At 52.6% G+C, this 20,129-nt stretch overlaps 1 protein-coding gene and 1 long non-coding RNA gene across 4 annotated transcripts; one reads left to right on the top strand and one right to left on the bottom strand.

Moving 5' to 3' along the window:
- Positions 1-203: 203 nt before the first annotated feature.
- Positions 204-18,801, bottom strand: NECTIN4 (nectin cell adhesion molecule 4). Of its 3 annotated transcripts, none has more exons than XM_019025494.4 (9): positions 18,461-18,801; positions 8,824-9,183; positions 6,669-6,959; positions 5,579-5,699; positions 3,835-3,983; positions 3,444-3,600; positions 2,947-3,022; positions 2,452-2,526; positions 204-2,112 (listed from the first exon to the last, which is right to left on the bottom strand). In XM_019025494.4, exons 1-9 carry the CDS (start codon positions 18,537-18,539, stop codon positions 1,888-1,890), a joined length of 1,533 nt encoding a protein of 510 aa, XP_018881039.1. In that variant the 5' UTR covers positions 18,540-18,801; the 3' UTR covers positions 204-1,887. The 3 variants fall into 3 exon arrangements, with proteins under 3 accessions (XP_018881039.1, XP_055220026.1, XP_063549704.1); XM_063693634.1 differs by having other exon boundaries at positions 2,052-2,112; positions 2,385-2,526; positions 18,461-18,774; XM_055364051.2 differs by lacking the exon at positions 2,452-2,526 and having other exon boundaries at positions 207-2,112; positions 18,461-18,774.
- LOC129527398 (uncharacterized) lies at positions 13,078-19,975 on the top strand. The gene is made up of 3 exons (XR_008672349.2): positions 13,078-14,064; positions 14,189-14,281; positions 16,152-19,975. It is a non-coding gene; the product is annotated as an uncharacterized lncRNA (long non-coding RNA).
- Positions 19,976-20,129: the final 154 nt, after the last annotated feature.

Raw genomic sequence — 20,129 nt, 5'->3', positions numbered from 1 at the left:
GGGTTCTTAGCTCCACTTTCCTACCAGGGGACTCTCAGAGATGGCCAAAGGCCTTGTGGAGGCCAATTCTTTCCCTTTCCCTCCCAGCTACAGGCATCCTAAGTCTTCCCCTACTTGGGACTACAGAAAGGATGGTACCGAGACAGAGAGTATGTGACTCAGAGCTTACACAGTTCAAGGGGCAAGACAGGAGCCAAACAGAACAAGTTTTGTCTGTTTATTTAAAAACAGAATATCATTTTATGTACAAATATGCACATATTTACATAAAATGTACATGTTAGGATCTTAGATCTTCAGGCTCCACATTCGAAGTCCTAGGCTGGCTGGGGAACGAAGGATGGGAGCCTCTCCCTTCGGCCAGAAATCCAGCAGATTTCAGACTAAGAAGAGTTCGGGTACTAAATCTAGGTATTCTGGCTGAGTGTATCTGGGTGGGCCAGCTAAAAATAAACCTCATTGAACTCCAGCCCCAACCCAGAGAAACATCCAGAAGAGCCTTGAATTAGTGATCCAAAACCCAGGGGGAAAGGCGACATTCTCACCCCCAGCACCTCCTTCACCTCGCCTGAACTCCTACTCTCTCGGTCTATAATCACTGCTCTCTCTCTCCCCAACACCACCATTGAACAGGAGCCCTTGTCACCAGGTCCAAGCAACTCCCCAAGGTATCACAAACAACGGTGGATGCAACTTTACCTTACCCAGTAACCACGAGGCTCACATTCCTAATTCCAGACTCCACCAGCTCTCAGGTGCCCTCCCAAGGGGCCGTCTGCATGAAGATGCCTTGGAAGGAGCCCCTTTCACAATCACAGGAATTAACCCCCTGGTGTTGGAGGGGCCTCACTTTAAGCAATCCCAGTAGTAAACATTGGATAAATCTAAAGGCTTTCTTTAATTTTTTTTTTCTCTTTGTAAAGGATTCAAAGTAGGAACAGTGGTGTACACTTAAAGTCCCAGCTACTAGGGAGGCTGAGGCAGGAGGACTGCTTGAGCCCAGGAGTTCAAGGCCAGCCTGAGCAACATAGTGAGACTCCATCTCTAAAAAAAAATAAAAATAAAAATAAATAAAAAATACAACTAATGGAAAGGGCAAGAAAAAAAAAGAAAAAAATTAAAAGTGATTTGGAGCAGTATTCCTGCAAGAAGCTCCCGGCGCATGTATATTTACAGAAAATATGTACATGCAGCAGGCCCAGAGGCCACCAGAGGGCAGAGGGCTTCTGTAACAGTTCAAGCCTCTGGCTGACCCAGGGACTGGCTGCCTCACACTTGCCCCCATGGCTCCGAAGTGGTAGGAGACAGGTTCCCTCACACCGGAGGCAGATTCCAGCTCCAGCTATGCCTGCACACCTGGGTCTGAGCCACAGTCTCCACCTCTCACCTCCAACCTCTGCATCATTAATACTGCTCTGGGGTCTGAGAAAATACCTGCTTTTTCAGGTAGAGGTCACACACAGCCACATGACACACACGCCAAACCCTGACAGTGTTGCCCACGCAACCACTCAAATCCCGTGGCACATACACCACAGTTCACTTGACTCTGATATGACAGCATAATACACACCACGGACACAGTCACCCCTCCACGGACACAGTCACCCCTCCACGGACACAGTCACCCCTCCACACACACACAGTCAGTCAACACTCACACAGGCACACATGCACACACACAGTGACCTGCATGCATGGTGGGAGAGACTCAATTGGTGGAGCCCTCCCGATGAACAGAAGGGTTGGAGGTAAAGGTCAAGCAGTCAGTGGGATGGGGAGCATCTTCCGCAAGAAATGGGGGTGTTTAAGGAGGCCCCCAAGATGAGCTAAAATCTCCCATGTCAACAGAAGGAGCCAGGCCTAGGGAAGGGAGGCAGGCCTGGGTCAGACCAGGTGTCCCCGCCCATTGATGTAGATGCCATTGCCCGTGGGCTTGGCCCGTAGGGTCCCATTCTCCTGAACAAAATGGTTCATGGCCTGTTTGATGCCTTCATCCTGATCTTCCTCCTCCTCGGCCCGCCCAGAGCCTGGAGACAGCAGTTCAGTCTGTGTTTCTATCTCCCTCACCGTGGTCAGCGTGGAGTAACTGCGGCCCTCGGGCTCTTCACTCTGGAGACCAAGGGCAAAGGGCAAGTCAGGAACAAAGGCAGAGCAGCTGGACATGGTGGGGCATGGCTGGGTCATGGTGGGATCAGAGGCCAGGCATAAGCAGGGGTAACGGTTGCCTCAGAAGCATAGGGGCCCAGAGATCGGGGACCAGGAACAAGTGTTAGGCATGGGGAGAGGGAGACGGGAGAACAAAGATGTAGCAGAGATGCGGTGCTGGGCTGCATGAGCCAGGGCTAAGGAAAGAGGGACTGGTAAGGGGGCTGCTGACGCACCATATCTGGGACCAGGACAGGGGCCCGAGGAGAGTGGTGGGGACACCGGTGGGGCCGGGGGCCTCACCATCACAGAGCAGCTACTGTTGTCCTTGAGACTATCAGGGTGGCCCTCGGCTCTCAGCCCTACACTCTCCTCCGGCTGCAGGGCCCAGACACGGGGCAGTTAGAACAGGGCTCAGCCTCCTCCCCTCAGCCTCTTCCCCTCTTGTCCTCCACCAGCCTCCTCCCTACTTGCCTGTCCCCCAACCCAACAGGTCCATTCTCTCCTGGAAACGAACATCCTCATTTCCCCACTGCAACCACAAACCCACCCTGGAAGCAGAACTGATGGTGGCTTCCCAGAGAAGGCCCTAGGCCAATGCTGAAGGGGGCCTTCTGGAGCAGCCCTAGCAGACCCAAAGCAGCTACACCCTCTCAACTCTACCCCGGCCAACCCCAGCTGTGAGTCAGTGGCTGACCCAGCAGAGAGCTGTGCTCCTGGTCTGCAGAGGGGCCCAGGCACAAGCAGACCCCAATGCGACCACACCCCTGCATGCATACACCCAACCTTGGCACACACCTGGCTCCTGGGGTCCGTGTGATGGGAATGCAGCCTCCGGATGGAGTTCTCCCTGGTCAGGGTCAGCTCCTCCTCACTGGGAAAGACACACCCTTGTCAGGAGCTGAGGGTAGTGGTAGCCTCCCAAGGTGAGCCTATCCTGGCTGAGCCTAGTGAGACAGGCCTGGAGGGTGTGGGTGCCGTGCTGGCCCTGCAAGTGTGAGTGTGTGGCTGCAGGTGGCAGTGCGGCTGAAGAGCATGTGTGTGCTGTGTGCATGTGCATACTTGGCAACATCCAGGCACATGGATCTGAGCCTCACTAAGGTGGAAGGATTGAGTGCTCCATCTGTGCTCCAGACCCTTAGCTCCTCCTCCGCCCTAGAAAGACCCTGCCCACCTCTAGTCTGAAACTCCTCAGTTTTCAGCCTATCCAGTCTCCTCGGTCCTGGCCCACCTCCTGCTATCCTCTTCTTTGTTCTCAGCTTAGTTCTACCCACCCAGGAGTGCCCAGTACTCACTATTTCTGGGTCATCTGCTGGGCCTTGCGCCGATGGTATCGGGACATGAGCACCACCACCACCACCAGAAGGCAGAACAAGAGTGCGGCGATCACACCCACCACCACCACCGAGGCTGACACTAGGTCCACCTGCTTCCCAGAGTCTTCCTGGGGGTCTGCTGGAGACAGGCCACTGTCTGAGGTGGAAGCCTGCAGCCACAACCCACCCCAGACGTCACAGCTCCCCCGCAAAACATCTAAAACCACACCTCAGTTTGATTCTCTGCAAGACACACAGCCCAGCCCCCTCTGAATAAACACTTTCCCAATTCACTGTCTCTGTCTTGCTTCCTGCTGCCCCCACCAAGCCCTTGGCCCAGGTCCCTTGTCCCTTCTGCTCCAGTGCTTACCAAGAACATCCACAGTGACCTGAGAATCCGTTGAGGAGAACTCATTGCTGACATGGCAGACGTAGATGCCGCTGTGCTCAGTGGTCAGTGGGGGAAAGCCCAAAGTGTCGCCATCCACTCGTACCCCACTGGGCAGAGGCCCATCCAGCCTGGAAGACAGGGAAGCTGAAGGGTGCCAGCCGGGAAGGGCTGAAGCCACCACCACCCAACGTGTCCAGACAGCTCTCCACCCTCCACCCCCATGACGTCACCCAGAGCCGCCGGCTGTTCCCACGGTGCCCCTCCCTCCACCAGGCAGGTCTAGGCAGAGGTCCTTTCTCCCTGCTGCCCAGCCTGACCTGGGCACCCCACACACACACCCGGGGAAGATCCACACGTGTGCCATCGCACATGCTTCCACAGGCATCACGTCATCCAACACTGGGTACCAGGTACACATGTTATAAAGTCCACACAACAGGACACTCCACTCCTAGCTGGGTGTAGAGGTAATTGGAAAATGTGACCGCCTGCTCCAACACCCGTGATGTTGCATGGCAGGATACACAAACATAGCCCCAGGCACAAGGCCACATGCATCGCTCATATGCTCACATGTGAGAACATGCCCATGATGGGCTCACACACATGTGTACCCAACCTCTCCCTGACTCTCTAGATATTTCAGATCTTGGAAAAAGGCCAAGGATGCCTTGAGGGAACTGGAGGTAGTGGGTGTTTTTGAGGTGCTAGCAATATCGTGGTGGTTATAGGAGTGTTGGCTTAACAACAATTAGAAAAAGGCACAGCTGTCTTGTCCATTTTATGCACTCACATAAATATATAAAATATTAATATCGAAATATTGTGTTATATTTCACAATTTAAAAGTTAGACAAGGCCAGGCATGGTGGCTCACGCCTATAATTCCAGCACTTTGGGAGGCCGAGGCTGGCGGATCACCTGAGGTCAGCAGTTCGAGACCAGCGTGGTCAACATGGTGAAAGCCCATCTCTACTAAAAATACAAAAAACTAGCTGGGCATGCTGGCACACACCTGTAATCTCAGCTACTTGGGAGGCTGAGGCAGGAGAATCTCTTGAACCTGGCAGGCAGAGGTTGCAGTGAGCCAAGATCGCAACACTGCACTCCAGCCTGGGCAACAGAGTGAAACTCCATCTCAAAAAAATAAAAATAAAAGACAAGGGCTGGGCGTGGTGGCTCACGCCTGTAATCCCAGTACTTTGGGAGGCCAAGGTGGGCAGATCACAAGGTCTAGAGATTGAGACCAGCCTGGCCAACATGGTGAAACCCTGTCTCTACTAAAAATACAAAAATTAGCTGGGGGTGGTGGCGCGCACCTGTAATCCCAGCTACTCAGGAGGCTGAGGCAGGAGAACTGCTTGAACCCAGGAGGTGGAGGTTTCAGTGAGCCGAGATCATGCCACTGCACTCCAGCCTGGCGACAGAGCAAGACTCCATCTCAAAACTAAAATAAATAAAATAAAAGACAAAAAATTTAAGGGCTTATCCATTTATTCCCTACTAATGACCATGTATCTTAGATTCCCTGGGCAAGCCAATAATATTTGGTGACCATACATATTCTTGTATGATGAGTATAATAATACAAGAGATCTGAACACATACCCCAAATTATTTGGGGACTCAGAATATATTGTCCCATTCCATAGTGGTATATCCTGGCCCTGAGAGGGGAGGAACCTAGTCTCAAGTTAGGCCTTCCCCAGGCTCGGGCCCTTACCGTGTCCAGTTGTATGAGGGAGGGGGCTGCCCTTCACTCAGGCACTTGAGCATAGCTCCTTCTCTGCCAATGTGCCACAGATTTTGGTCTTCAAGGCCCCTCACAGAGGCCTCAGCAAGGACTGGAATGGGAAGTGGGAGGAGAAAGAATGGGAATGATGCCTTTGATCATGTGGTACCTCAAAGGGCCCTGCCCCCACCCCACCCTGCCTGAAATACCCTCCCTTTGCCCTTCTCCATCCTACTCATCTGCTGCCAAACCTAGCTCAGCCCCACCCTGCTGACAGCTCCTGGCCACACTGTTCCCTCCCCTCTCTAAGCTCAGAGAGTCTGTATTGGTTTACCTGTACAATGAGACCATAAGTCCCTCAAGGTAGTGATCCATCACACATTTTCTGGATGTCCTGTGTTGCCTAGCATAGTGCTAGTCATAGAACAGGTGCTGAATAAATGTTGCCTGATTTTTCAAAGGTGTAACAATCCTACTAGTTCATTCATTTCTTCAACAAACATTTGTTGAGGACCTGCTTTGAGCCAAATGCTGACAGTCATCCCCTCCAGAGGCTTGAAATCTAGCACTGGGAAAACAGTATCTACCATTTACCAAGCGCCTTCAAGCGCTAAGCACTGTGTGAGTTGCTCTGCGTTCATAGTTTCTAATTCCCATCAAAACCCTCTAAAGTTGATATGAGTTATGAATAATTATACCCATTTTGCTGATGAAGAAAATGAAGCCTAACAAGATTGAATAACAGCTGGTAAGTAGAACTAGGGCTTGTCTAAGTTTATCTATTTCCAAATCCTACCTAATATTTTAGAAAGTGCTTTCAATTCCATGTTTCTAATTGATTCTCCCAACAACCCTGTGAAACAAGGCAATCTCCTTTGTAAAGATAAGGACACAGAAGCTCAGAGAGGTCTATCCTCTGGGATCGGGCTCCAGGTCTTCTACATTTGGACTAGTGCTCTGTCACATACTATAGCCTCCAGGACACAGGCTGGCCAGCCTGGCATGGCTCAGGGACCTATGGCATCTCACCAATCTGCTGAGTACCCCTTGGGCCTCCCTACCCAAGCATCCAAGTACTTACAGGACACGTGGAGGATGTGGGTGATCCTTTGGTCCTGGAGCAGGCCAGGATGGGACACCACACAAGTCAGTGGCTGCCCATTCATGCTGCGGCTAGGCACCAAGTGGAACTCTGAGGTGACGGCAGCAGAGCGGGAGTGCTTGAAGGAACGGCTGGACGTTGTGCCTTTGACGTCCGTGTCCCAGGTCACGTTGGGGGCTGGGCTGCCCTCAGCTGTGCAGGAGGCTGCCAGGGTCAGGCCCTGGCCCTCTTCCAGTGCTGGACCAGGATTCAGTGAGGGCAGGGGAGGCACTGCAAATGGGGAAAGGCAGGGGTCACAGGTCTGCACAATCCCTGTCAGGAGGCCCCCACTCGTCGCATTTCAGTCTTGCACAAGTACAAACTTTCAGGCCCCCTTTCCTTCTCTTATTTCATGGAGACGCAGATGAATGGTAGAAATTCAGGTGACTTTGTATCCTTCTCTACTGTGCGAATTTTTTACAATGAACATAGGTTATTTTAAAAAATAAAATAATGAAGTAATTAAAAAACTAACCAGATATCATCTACCTAATAATAATAACCACCATCTAGTAAGCATTTGCTATGTGTCAACTATTATGCTAAATACCTTATAAATGTTATCTCAAATTCTGTCAACAAACAGTGAGTTAGGTATTATTATCTCTATTTTCCAGATGAGGAAACCAAAGCACAAGGAAGTTAAGTGACTGTCCCAACTCATCAGCTATTAGGTGACAAAGCCTAGATTTACACTTGGGTTTTTATTTTTACTCCAAGGCTGATGTTATTAACTTATATGTGAATAAAGGGAAACTATAAAAACCTTTATTTTATGTATGTATTTATTTATGTATGTATCTACTTGTGAGACTGAGCCTCTGTCTGTCGCCCAGGGTGGAGTGCAGTGGCATGATCTCGGCTCACTGCAATCTCCGCCTCCTGGGTTCAAGCAATTCTCCTGCCTCAGCCTCCTGAGTAGCTGGGATTACAGGTGCGCACCACCACACCCAGCTGATTTTTCTATTTTTAGTAGAGATGGGGTTTCACCATGTTGGCCAGGCTGGTCTCGAACTCCTGACATCAGGTGATCTGCCCACCTCAGCCTCCCAAAGTGCTGGGATTACAGGGCATGAGCCACCTCACCCAGCCAAAAACCTTTATTTTTACCTTCAAAATATTAACACAGAATGGAAAAGACTTAACTTGACCATAAGTCCAGAGTTCACCACAAGCGCCCACAATATAAAGTGATGGTTTAAAAAGTGATTGTGGCTGGGCGCGGTGGCTCACGCCTGTAATCCCAGCACTTTGGGAGGCCAAGACGAGCGGATCACGAGGTCAGGAGATCGAGACCATCCTGGCTAACACGGTGAAACCTTGTCTCTACTAAAAATACACAAAAATTAACTGGGCGTGGTGGTGGGCGCCTGTAGACCCAGCTACTCGGGAGGCTGAGGCAGGGGAATGGCGTGAACCCGGGAGGCGGAGCTTGCAGTGAGCCGAGATCGTGCCAATGCACTCCAGCCTGGGCGACAGAGCGAGACTCTGTCTCAAAAAATAAAAAAAGCGATTGTGATCTCAGACCACATTCACTGAAGGTCCATATCAAGGAAGGTATTAGCTCCTCTGATCGTGTATGGCCACACCATTGCTGGGCCTGTGTTCACATTCAGGACCCACATTGTAAAAAATACCATGGAGCACAGGATGGTGAGAGAGGCTTTGAAATTGCCTCAGCAACCAGTGTCAGCAACCAGTAAGCTGACACTGTGACAGCAACCAGTAAGTTTAGCTTGGAGAAGAGTAGATTTGGGTGGGGCATGACAAAGGGCCTCTGCTTTTGGAAAGGTTGTTGTGCATTAAAGAATAAGCCAGTGCCATATTGCCACAGGGCAAAAGTAACAGAGGGAGTTTCATGTCGTCGGAAGGAAGAACTTCCTAATAAATGGATTCTTCCCCAGCTTTTGGGGTTACTTGGAGAGAATTTCTGGATTGGGTGCGAGGATAGCTAGCTGGATGAAGCTCCCTCACCTGAACATGACCCCACTTTTTATTCCTGTTCTACCTCGGCCCCATCCATCTCTGCAGTCCCCATCTCTGCTTCCCCCTGCATCCACAGCGGCTCAGACCATACCCAGAGATCCCCGCTTACCCAGCACTCGGAGCCGCAGCCGCGCCTGGAAGCTGCCGGCGGGGAAGGTGCTGACCCGGCACTCGTACTCGCCCTCGTCCGCCTGCACTGCGTTGCGCAGGAGCACTGAGCCGTCCAGGGGGTTGCGTGGGGGCGGCGGCTGCTCCACGCGGCCCTCGTAAGCCGGGCTCACATGAAGCCCGTATTTGGAGTGCAGTAGCGCTAGTTCCTGGGCGCCTTCGCCCGCGTCCACCCGAGCCCATGCCACTTGCCCCACTTGCTCGCCGGAGTCCCCTCGGTAGAAGCAGGGCAGTTTTGCGTCCTGGCCCAGCACCACAGTTACCACGTCTGAGGTCTCCAGCTCACCCGCGGGGCACCGGCCTGCAGGGGGCAGAGAGGGACAGCCACCATTAGGGGTGCTGCCAGAGCTGGGGGAGCACAGTCATAATGATAATGACAGCAAAGGTGACCGGAACTCCTGGAGCATTTGGGCTTGCAAAGCACATTCAGTTCATTATCTTATTAAATCTACAAAACATTCCCAAGAGGTAGGCGTTATTATCACCATTTAACAGATGAGGAAACTGAGACCCAGAGAGAGGAAGTGGCTTGCCTAAGGCCACACAGACGATTTATGGAAGGCTCACACCCTCTTGCAGCCTAGGATTGTATCCTGAGCAGTTGCAAGGTGGGAGGCTGTAACAGAACAGGAGACCCAGCCTCTGCCCTCAGGGAGTTCACGGTCATCAGGGAAATGGAATTTATGCACAAAGAAACAGGGAAAGCCATGAACAAACTTTCAGAGGAGGTTCAACCCACCAACCGGGAAAAAGTGGATAGTTTCAGAAAGTGTGGCCGGGAGCCACGGCAAGAATCCAAAACTGTTGGTGTCTGGAATGGGGCACATAGGGCAGGAAGGGTCTATTCAGTAGGCCCTTTGGAACATTCTTTTCATGGCTTGAAGATGAGAGACCTGGATTCCCATAGCGCAGGAAGTGTTCCATGTGGGAGGAAAGGCATGAACCAAGGCTCAGAGGCAGGAATGAGCAAGCCACTAAAGACAGAAAGGGCCCAGGTCAGAGGCCCAGAGAGATGAGATCAGGGCAGACACACAACAACCGGGTCAGAATTGTAAGCCGGAATCGGAGGACAAGGGACAAAGGGCTAGTACAAAGGGCTAGTATTTAGCATATTAATGAAGCCCTCAGGGATTCTGGAATCAGAACTATCCATCATGTTACCTTATCTGCAAATAAGGATCCACTCCCTGCTCTCATGGGACTTGAGTTCTGCTCAGGAGCAAGAGATACATATGGAGACATATATGGAAACATGTGATGATGGTTTCTGATTTAGTGCTCAGGGGTGTGTTACAGGCCAACTGTGGGATGGGGCAATCACTATGGGACTGAATCATTTGGGAGGGCCCCATGCATGAGTTGGGTAGGATTAGGAGGGAGAGAGGCCTAGAAAGGAATTCTAAGTCAGGGACCACGGTGAGCAAACACCAAGGAGATGGAGAAGGTGGCTTGTTTAGGAAGCAAAGAGGAGAGGACCCAGCCTAAGACAGGGTGTGTGTGTTGAGCAGGAGTGGAAAATATGGTTGGGACAGGGTGGGGCCAAATCACTGGGGAACTTCCATACCAGCAAAGGAATTCAGACTTGGTCAAGAGGAAATGGGGAGTCACTGAAGGTTCCTTAGCCAGGGAGTGCCATGAGCAAGTGGTGAGGGGCAGTCACTGAAGGCTGCAGCTGCAGCCTGGGTGCAGTAGTGCTAGGGTGGAGAGGAGGGGACAGTTCTGGGGGGAGATTTGACAGGGATTTGGTCACTGACCAGAAAGAGAGATGAAGGAGAGGAAAGACTCAAAGGCAGCTCCTAAATTTCTAGGATGAGTAACTTATGAGGGAGACAGGGCCTGAGGATGTTCATTGTTGGGAAGAAATAAATTTGGAGTCATGGAATCAAAAGTGAAATATGGGGATTGGAGCCTGGGGACAGAGCAAAGGAACATGCTGGGATGGCAGGAGCTCCTTGCCTTGGAACGCGTGCCCCAGCAACCCCCAACAGTGTGTTGTCCCTGCCTCTGCCCAGCAAGCCACACACCTTGTTGTTCCTCACCTCTGCTCACACCGTACCCCCTGCCTGGAATGCCCTCCTCCCTATGTCTGGTAGTGCCTACTCATCATTTAAGACTCTGCTTAGACATCATTTCCAGCAGGAGTCCTCCCTCCTCCCACCCCCACCCCAGGCAGCATTAGGTGCCCTTCCTCTGTGCTCCCCAGCACCCTGCTTTCATTCCCGTCACAGCACTTTATCCCTATTTTCTGGGCCTCACATCACCATTGGAACCATTGTTTCTGATTTAGTGCTCAGAGGTATGTGGGTTCCGTCAACATTTATTGACCAAGTGAATGAATGAACAGGTGAATTAATAAATGAGAGAGACAGAAGGAAAGTGTAGAATGAGGAGGAACAGGCTGGGCACAGTGGCTCACACCCTAATCCCAGCACTTTGGGAAGCTGAGGCAGGCAGATCACCTGAGGTCAGGAGTTTGAGACCAGCCTGGCCAAAATGGTGAAACCCTGTCTCTACTAAAAATAAAAAAATTGGATGGGTGTGGTGGCGGGCGCCTGTAGTCCCAGCTACTCGGGAGGCTGACGTAGGAGAACTGGTGAACCCAGGAGGTGGAGGTTGCAGTGAGCTAAGATCATGCCACTGACCTCCAGCTTGGGCAACAAAGCAAGACACCATCCCCCCCCCCCCCCACCACCACCAAAAAAAATGAAGAGGAACAAGCATTGGGCTGGCCAGGGAGGAACATTACATGGTAACCTTGGGGTGGAGGCAGGATAGGCTGGGCTAGCTAATTGGGTTCACTGCCAAAGGGAGCACCTCCAGACTGGACAGAGGAAAAAAATAGGGATGGAAGGAGGCAGGCATGGAGGGAGGAAATGAAGCCCCACCAGAATGGATCAGAGAGTTTTAGTGAGGCAGCACATAGAGCACAGGAAGGGGTTCCTGTGGCCCTGCTACCAGAAGGAGAGGGAAGAAGGATGCTGTTGGGTGCTGAGAGGGCCCAGATGGGACAGGATAGACCTGCAGGGCCAGATACCAGAGCCCTGACCTGCCTAAGCTAATGTTGGTCCCACCCAGCCCAGCCTGGGAGTCCAGCTAACCACCCGCACCCCTCCCAGGCTTCTTCTCCTCCTGGCACTGGAAAGGACAGGGCTGCCAAGGAAGGGCTGTGAGTGAGCGTGGGTAGGGGATCTCCAGCACAACATATCCTCTGCTTCAAACGATGGTGTCTGTGAAGGTCACAGGGATCCCAAGACCTGCCCCATTAGGACACTCAAACCTTTCTAAAGACTATTTCTGAGACAATATCAGATGGCATATTTTCCATCCCTATTCCTATACTAGCCAACCACCTGCTGCCTCCCCACCACTAATCACCTATATTTCCCTTGGAAAATACCTTCTGAGGGTACAGCAGGCATTAGATACCCAGCGCATGCCTGAATCTCAGTCCTCCATGTTCTCACCTGTGAGTCCACGATCCCCACCCCTACGGGACGAACTGAAGCTTCACAGACCGAGGAACCCAGTAAAACAGGAAATTCCCTTCTGGATATCTCCCACAGATCCTCATTGTTCTAAATCCACTACTTAGTAGGAACATCTCAGCCTGAGGCAACACCCTCCTCCAGCTGCGTACCCCCCTACCACCCTAGGGTACAAGAGAAGAGAAAATAGAATTTGGGCCCTAGAATCCCTGTCCTTGTCTAAACAGACCCAGAAGTCCAGGTTTCCAGGCCAGGGCAGGCCAGGACTGCCTCCTCCTTCTCTCCTCCACCCAGTGTCAGCCTGGCGTCAGCATGATGATGTCATCAGACCAAAGGAGACACATTGCCTGACTGGTGAGGTCACCTTGAGGGCATGTGGTGGCCAGGCCAGGCCAAGCCCAGGGACCCTTCTGTTGCAAATTGTTTACTGAGGCTGGTGGACTCCGGCTGGTTGGACACTCCTCCCTCTGACCCTCCCACCCCTCCTCCCTGGAGTACCAGGACGCTGGTCAGGAGCCTTGGTGACTCAGAAGCTGCCTCACAGCAGCAAGCCTAGCCACAGCCACCACCACCTTGCGCAAGGGAGAGAACAGGCCCAACTGGCCAGACGGGATCCCTGCCCTTGGCCTCCCCCACCCTGGCCAGGCCCCCATGGGCCTCTTTGGAGCCCAGCCCTTTGTGTACCCCGCCCGCTCCCAGACAGGCCCTCCATTCCAGGTTTGGGCTGGCTGGCTCTTCCCCACCCTATGCCTGGGTCTCAACTTTCCTTCCTATGTGAGCCTGGCCTCTGATCTCAGGAGGGGAAACTGAGGCTGGCACTTGCTGACACCCAGCCATCAAGAGCATCTTTAAGGAAGTATCTTTTCTTTATGAGGGGCCTTTCTCCATCAGTATCCCCTGCTGGGACTTACAGGTGTGAATGTAGGGGATCCTAGAGGTGGGTCTGTGAGAAGGAGGGAGGGAGTAAGTATGAGTTTTTTGTGTATGGGGAGCTGTGGCTGAGGGCCTGGCCAATCTTAGTGCTGGTTCAAACGCATGTGAGGCTATCTCCTTGCATAAACTGGTGGGTGTTTGGCACATATATGTGTTCATGTCTTATCTTAGGGGCATATACGTACTTACTTGTCTGTGTCCAGAGGGAAGAGCTGTGTATTAGTATGTGTGAATGTGTGTGCACACATGATTCCGTGTGCGTGTCACACCCTCTGTATGCATGGAGTGCATTCTTGTCTCGCGGAACTCTGCACACATAGTAAATATTTTGCTGTCGGTTTATCTTGGCTTCCACATGTCTCTCTGTCTCAGCTGCCCTTGGTCAGTGGTATGTGGCTGTGAGCCTTTGCCTCTGCATCCTGCCTGGAATGTCACCCCCAGCATCCTTCCCCACCTTACCCCAAGACTTGAAGACATGTTCATCTCAGGCTCAAGGTGGAAGTACCCAGAGATGAGGTCACTGTCCCTCCAGGTGATGGGAACTTGCCAGTAAGGACTCCCCAGCAGAACAAAACAAATGTTCCCTCTCCCCTTGCTCCTCAAGTTCCTACTAAAAGGACTGCCAACCTTCTCACCACTACCCCCAGCCACTCCCCTGGGCCCCTCAGCAGCTCTGGCCCCCCAAGGAGGCCTCTCCCTGGGAATCTCTGTCAGGGCTCTGCTGCTGCCACCACCAGAAAAACCAGCTCTGGCTCCAGGCCTGGGTAAGGGTTGTCTGGTGTGGGTTTGGGGGGGTGAGGGGAATCCTGCCTGGGGCTAGGGGGAGGGGTCCAGGCTGTCTAGGGTCTCATGCTCCTTTGTTAACTCCTGCCTCCCCTTACCTGACAGCAACAATCTCCACCCGAGAGCTGGAGTATGTGGGCGAGTTTGGGGTGAGAAAGGACCTAGGAGGGACGCACCGAAGCTCACCATCCAGGACAGGTGACACAAACAACCCAGCAAACCCCTTTCCATCCACTCTTTGCCCCATAACCTTGGCCTTGGAGTGCTAAGGAACTTTAAAAACCAGAAGATTCCCTCTCCGCCTTCATCCACCTCCGTCACTTACCCCCCATTGTCCTAAGCCCCCCAGCTTAGTGAGAGCTTCCCAGCCTGGGCAAAACGCCCACCCACAGATTAGTGTCTGGGGAGGGGGGCCACACAATCACAAAGGGAGATGAGAACAATGGGGAGGACAGGCCTTGAGGCAGCCCCACTCTGGCCCAGACACAGCTCCCAGCACAGATAAGTCCCCTAAACCCCCCGGAGCCAGAGTCTGAGCCTGGCTGAGTCACCACAACAGCCACACTGTGGGTGGGAGAACCAGGATTCAGCTTCTCCCAAACTCCTGAGATCCTAACCCCTGCTCCACGCTGCCCCTCCACCCACCATGGCCAGCTCTGCCCCATCCCAAATCACAGCCTCAACTCCAGCTCTCAGGACACACCAGATTTAGAGGGAAGGGGGTGGGGGTGGCCAGAAAACTATGAGAAAATCTCCTGAGGCCAGAGGCTGCCTGTTCCAGTGAAAGAGTGACCTCAGCCGCCTTCTCCACGGCCTTCCTTCAGGAGACATGGCAGATGTCTCCCCAGTTCTGAACTTCGCCTCCTCTTTTTTCTTTTTTTTGACACAGAGTCTCACTCTGTCACCCAGGCTAGAGTGTAGTGGCGCGATCATGGCTCACTGCAACTTCAGTCTCCTTGGATTCAGGCAATCCTCCCAAGTAGCTGGGACCACAGGTATGCTACCATGCCTGGCTAACTTTTGTATTTTTTGTAGAGACGGGATTTTGCCGTGTTGCCCAGGCTGGTCTCAAACTCCTGGCCTCAAGGGATTCACCTGCCTTGGCCTCCCAAAGTGCTGGGATTATAGGCATGAGCCACCACGCCTGGCCCCCTCCTCATTTAGATTCTCTTCCCAAATTAAGACCCTAGGCTTCTCTACTCCTATCCCTTCTGACTTCGTTCCCCACATCACCTCCATCCCTTCTCTCTGCCTAGACTTCGGTCAGAGCAAGGGCAAGTTTTTGGAGGCTAGAACATCCAATCATTCGCTCCTCACTGGGCCCCAGAGTAGCTAATCCCCATTCACTTTGCCTAGAGGACCCCCAGATCCTGAGGCTCTGGTCTGGCTGATGGAATCATGAACTCTAACCTCCTCATCTCTGTAGCTAGGGTCTCCTTGGCCCGGCCTCCTTAAACACTAGGGTGGGAACAAGGTCACTGGGGTCACAGGGCTTCCCTGGGATTCTCCCAGTTCTCACCACCTCCCTTGCTGGCTTCCCTGGGTTTGGGTAGGTCCTACACGAAAGGGCCTGCCCCCCTCTGTAAACAGGAGTAGAAAAGTAAGGATGGGCCCCTCCCTTTCGAGGAAATTAACCTCAGACAGAAAGCTGATCCTAACCCCCAGAAGGCAGACCTCAGAATGCAGAGCACCACTTGCCCTTTGGTCCTGCAGGGCTCCTGAACCCGACAAAGAGCTAGGGACTAGGATCCTAATGGAGGGAGGGGTGTCTCATGGATTTGGGTCCCTCAGCCCCAGGGCAAGAGATGGGGGAGGGAGAAGGGAGGAGACCTCACCCGGAAACTCAACCCATTAAGGAGAGACAAAGAGCTGTGGTGCTGAGGCGCCTCCCAAGCCTGGGCTCCTTTCCCTGTCAGGGGTGGGGCAGGGCCCTGGGGCTCAGAGCTCTAATGGCCCAGGATTTGGGTGGGGGGTGAATTTGCAGTACGGCCAGGAAGGCCTGGGGAAAGGTACTCTGGTACCCTCTGAGAGATGAGACCAGAACCCTTTCCTCCTCCTGTCTCCACAGCCAGACCCAGTGACCCTTCCAACACCCCAGCACCCCACTTCAGCCAGGCCTGGACCATCACAGAGTTATCGTATTTCAGAGCTGGAAGGTCAATAGAGATCATCTGGTCCTAGCTCTTGGTCTACTGAAGTCTGGTTTCATCGCTGCCTAAGGTTACCAAATAGATTAATAGCAGAAACAGGATCTGGACCAAGACTCCTGACTTCCCAGTCCAAGGATTTTTTCAGAGACATGAAACATTCCAGGTTCCTAGGAGCTATTAAGGAGAGTCTACACACAGAAGAGCCAGAATGGGGGTGGTAGTGGAGGTAGGACCATCTGATCCTCAGGCTAGGAGCCTCCAGCCCCCAGAGCAACCTCAGCTCTGTGCAGGTTGTAGCTGGAGCAGCAGCAGAGTGGCCTCCTACCAGGTGCCTGGGGCAATCTGGAGCCAGGCTTCCTCCCTTACTGCCAGGCATTGCATGAGGTCTAACTAGAAGGGGGTCTCCTGTCCCCTTCCCTGGGCTTCTCTTCGTAAGAACAGTTTTGCCGTCATGGAAAAGGAAGGCAAGAACCATGTGATGCAGTCACCATTGCATCTCCAGCATCTAGTATCCAGGTTGTACCCAGTGTGCACTGAAATGTACTATTCTTCAATGAACTTAGAGTGAGAACACCAAGACACTAACCCTGGTTATGCTTCTAACACTGAGCAGAGGTAATCAGGGATTCCAGACATAGTGACCTGGCCTGGGGGCTGGGAGGGAACATGAAAGGGAAGGCCTACACTGGCTCTTCTGGGGGTACTGCTGGAAGCTGGGGGTGGGAGAGAGAGATTGGCTCCTCAGTTCAGAGTCAAAGGAAAGAGATGTTTGTGTGTGTGCGTGTGTGTCTACTCCTAACATTGAGTAATCTTGCAGATCTCACTTGCCTATCTCTCTCAGTTTTTTCATCTGTAAAATGAGAGAGTTGGAGTGGTGATCTCTTTGATCTCTTCCAAGTCCTGAGATGGCATGACTCCACTCTTTAGGTGTGGGTAGATCCCACAGGAAAGTGACTGCTGGTTCCCCAACTCCAGCAACTAGGCTCCACCTTTTTGGCCTAAACAAGTGAGAAGGATTATCTGGAAGATGGGAATTAAAACACAGGTGGTAGGGGACTGTGAGGGGATGGCAGGGGTAGGAGCTCAGTATCCTACGACTGGAGGCTGGGCCCATGACCTATAATAAAATCAGAGTTGGAGCAGCCCATACCTCAACCAATCCACACATCTAGGCCTTATTCCCCTCCTCAAAGCTTTGGCTGGAGATGGAGGTAGGGGAATCACTGCCAGATCTTGCTGGGCAACAGAGGCTCCCTTGCTACTGCTCCTGGGCCTGAGAATCAAACTGTCCTGTCCAGATCAGGCCCTATCTTTTGAAGGAGAAATATTTCTGTTACTCATTACCCTAGGAACAGCCTATGGAATCCCACTGAGGTCTCACTGTGCACACACACACACACACACTCTCCTCCACTCTGAAGATTATACATTCCTATAATTCATATTTGCTCTATATGCATTAGACAGACAGGAGGTGAGAAGTAATACAAGGCATCTAGTTAAGAAAATGGGGGAACAGGAGATGAACAAATGGGGACCACACCCTACCTAGAAGGTTCCCTTCCTTAGACCCCCATCCATCTAGACCCCCTTATTACCACCCTGGCACCTAATATTGTGCCCAGGGAAAGGGAGGGGTCAGAGTGGCGGGCATTCTCCGCTCTCCTATAGTCCCCAACAGGTGCCCCAGTCCTGGTGCTCTAGAACATCATGGAGAGAAAAGAAGGAAATAGAAATCCCCCATCCACTCTCTGGGCATCAGGCTTCCTGCACCCTGATGACTGCAGAAACCAGCTGAGCCCTGAGTCAGCCCCAGTTGCAGGCAGCCGTTCCAGAGCCCAGGGGGTAGGCCAAGGCACCTCCAGGAAACCCTGGGGTGAACAGGATCCTCACAAGTCCCACCTGCCTGCCCACCTACACTGGGTCACCATGTCTATTCCCCAAGACAGCTCAGGCCTAGGCAAGGCTTTGGCAGAGGTGTCAGGGATCCCAGACATAGTGACCTGGCCTGGGGGCTGGGAGGAAACAAGAAGGGGAAGGGCTATACTGGCTTTTCTGGGGGCACTGCTGGAAGCTGGGGGTAGGAGAGAGAGACTGGCTCCTCAGTTCAGAGTCAAAGAAAGGAGGATAAGTGTGTGCGTGCGTGTGTGTCTATGTGTTTGTGCATGTGTGTCAGTGCCAGGTTGGGCTCAGAAGCAAGTGTCCTGATGGTTCAGGCAAGTCCTACCTGTAAATGATGCCAGCAGTAGCAGCAGCAGCAGCCAGGCCTCAAGCCCCCACATCTCGGCTCCCAGGGACAGGGGCATGGTTGAAAGGCAGACTGCCCAGCGTTTCTGAAGTTCCACCGAGATCTCCCTGGGAGCCGGCTGCAGACTTGAATAAGGAACTGACCCAGAAGGCAGGAAGCTGCAGAGTTCTTGCCTCTCGCACTTGGGTCTCCACTAGGGGACCCAGCCCCAGCCCCGGCCCCTTTCTACCCACCCAGCCGTAGCTACCCCCAAGAAGCCGTGATCGGGAGCTCCAAGCTCCCCCAGAGCTGCTTCCCACGCTGTGGCCAACAACGACGGCAGAAACCTGGGAACCTGCTCAGCAGGTCAGAACAGGTGCGTCTCTGGGGGCTGGGCCTGGCACGGAGACTCAGCAGCCACCGCCCCCATGGCCTGGGCTAGCTAATAGGCGCCAGGGAGGGAGGGAAGGAGGGAAGGACCTGGGTGGGGGCGGTGGGGTCCCATGCTCAGCTCCAGGCTTTACCTGCGAGTATGTGGAAGGGGCTATGAAGGGAGAGGCAAGGGTGGGGACTAAGGGAGGCCCAGGGCACCAGGCCAGGCCAGGATGAAAGGGGCAAGGACCTTGTGGGTAGAAAGGAACCCAAGCGTCCCACACCCCAGCTAGCCTTGGTACCTCCTGGGGGCCTTGACAAGTTCCCGGATCTCCTGGAGGGTCTCAGCTTTGGAGCCACAGAATCGGAGAAGGCCAGAACTGAGGAGGAAGGAGTCTGTCAGTGCTGCGCTGTATACTTCATTCTTCAGAAGAGAAAACCAAGGCCCAGAGAAGGGGAGGGACTTGCCAGAGGACACACAACTTAGTCTCATGGTTTGCTCAGACACCTCTATCCCTGAGGTAGGGAAGTAGTTCAAAGACCCCTGAGAAAGAACTTACGTAACTCCTCTAACTCCACCTCCATATATAAGAGGCCAAGGAAGTGGCCAAGGAATTAGCCCTAGGGGTTCCTGGTTTCCCTATCAGGGCCCTCTCTCAGCTTCAACACCTTGTCTCCTGGCCAGGAGTCCCAAAAGTGCAGCAGCACAACTTGAATGGAGAGAGGTTCCTCTCTACCCTCTCCATGGCCATTTTACCCAGTTTACTCCAAGGTCATTGGACAAGACCACATGTCTGGACTTTGCAAGGAGAATCTTAATTTCAAGTACTCTAGCCCTGTATTCCTATAAGTACATCCTTGTCAGACCATGTGTTTCCATTCTGAATGCATAAAAAGTGACCGCCAAATTACACAAAACCTTCCTGGCCTCCCTGGGATAGCCAGAGGAAGAGGGCATATTCTGAGCCCACTGAAAATTTAGTGAACAGGAGGGACAACATCACTTGCAGACTAGGGCTAATACAAAAACCAGGTAAATATAGAGATAGACGTGGGAGAAGAAAAAAATATAGCTTAAAGTTTTGCAATAGGACCCTTCCATCTGGAGAAGGCAGAAAGGAGGAATAAAGAAGCCATAAGGAAGAGTTGTTCTGTATAGATTTTCTACCACCACCATCCCCACCAACTCTACCTGTCAAACTCTTTTTCATCTTTCAAAGCTGACCTCAAATGCCACATCTTCGTGAAGCCTTCTCTGCTCCTCCCACCCCAAATTAATCTTTCTTCTATTCTTCCT

The sequence above is a fragment of the Gorilla gorilla genome, chromosome 1, assembly GCF_029281585.2.
Source record: "Gorilla gorilla gorilla isolate KB3781 chromosome 1, NHGRI_mGorGor1-v2.1_pri, whole genome shotgun sequence".
Classification (NCBI taxonomy): domain Eukaryota; kingdom Metazoa; phylum Chordata; class Mammalia; order Primates; family Hominidae; genus Gorilla; species Gorilla gorilla.
Note: the sequence above shows the minus strand (reverse complement) of the source record. Positions and strands in the feature narration are given on the sequence as shown.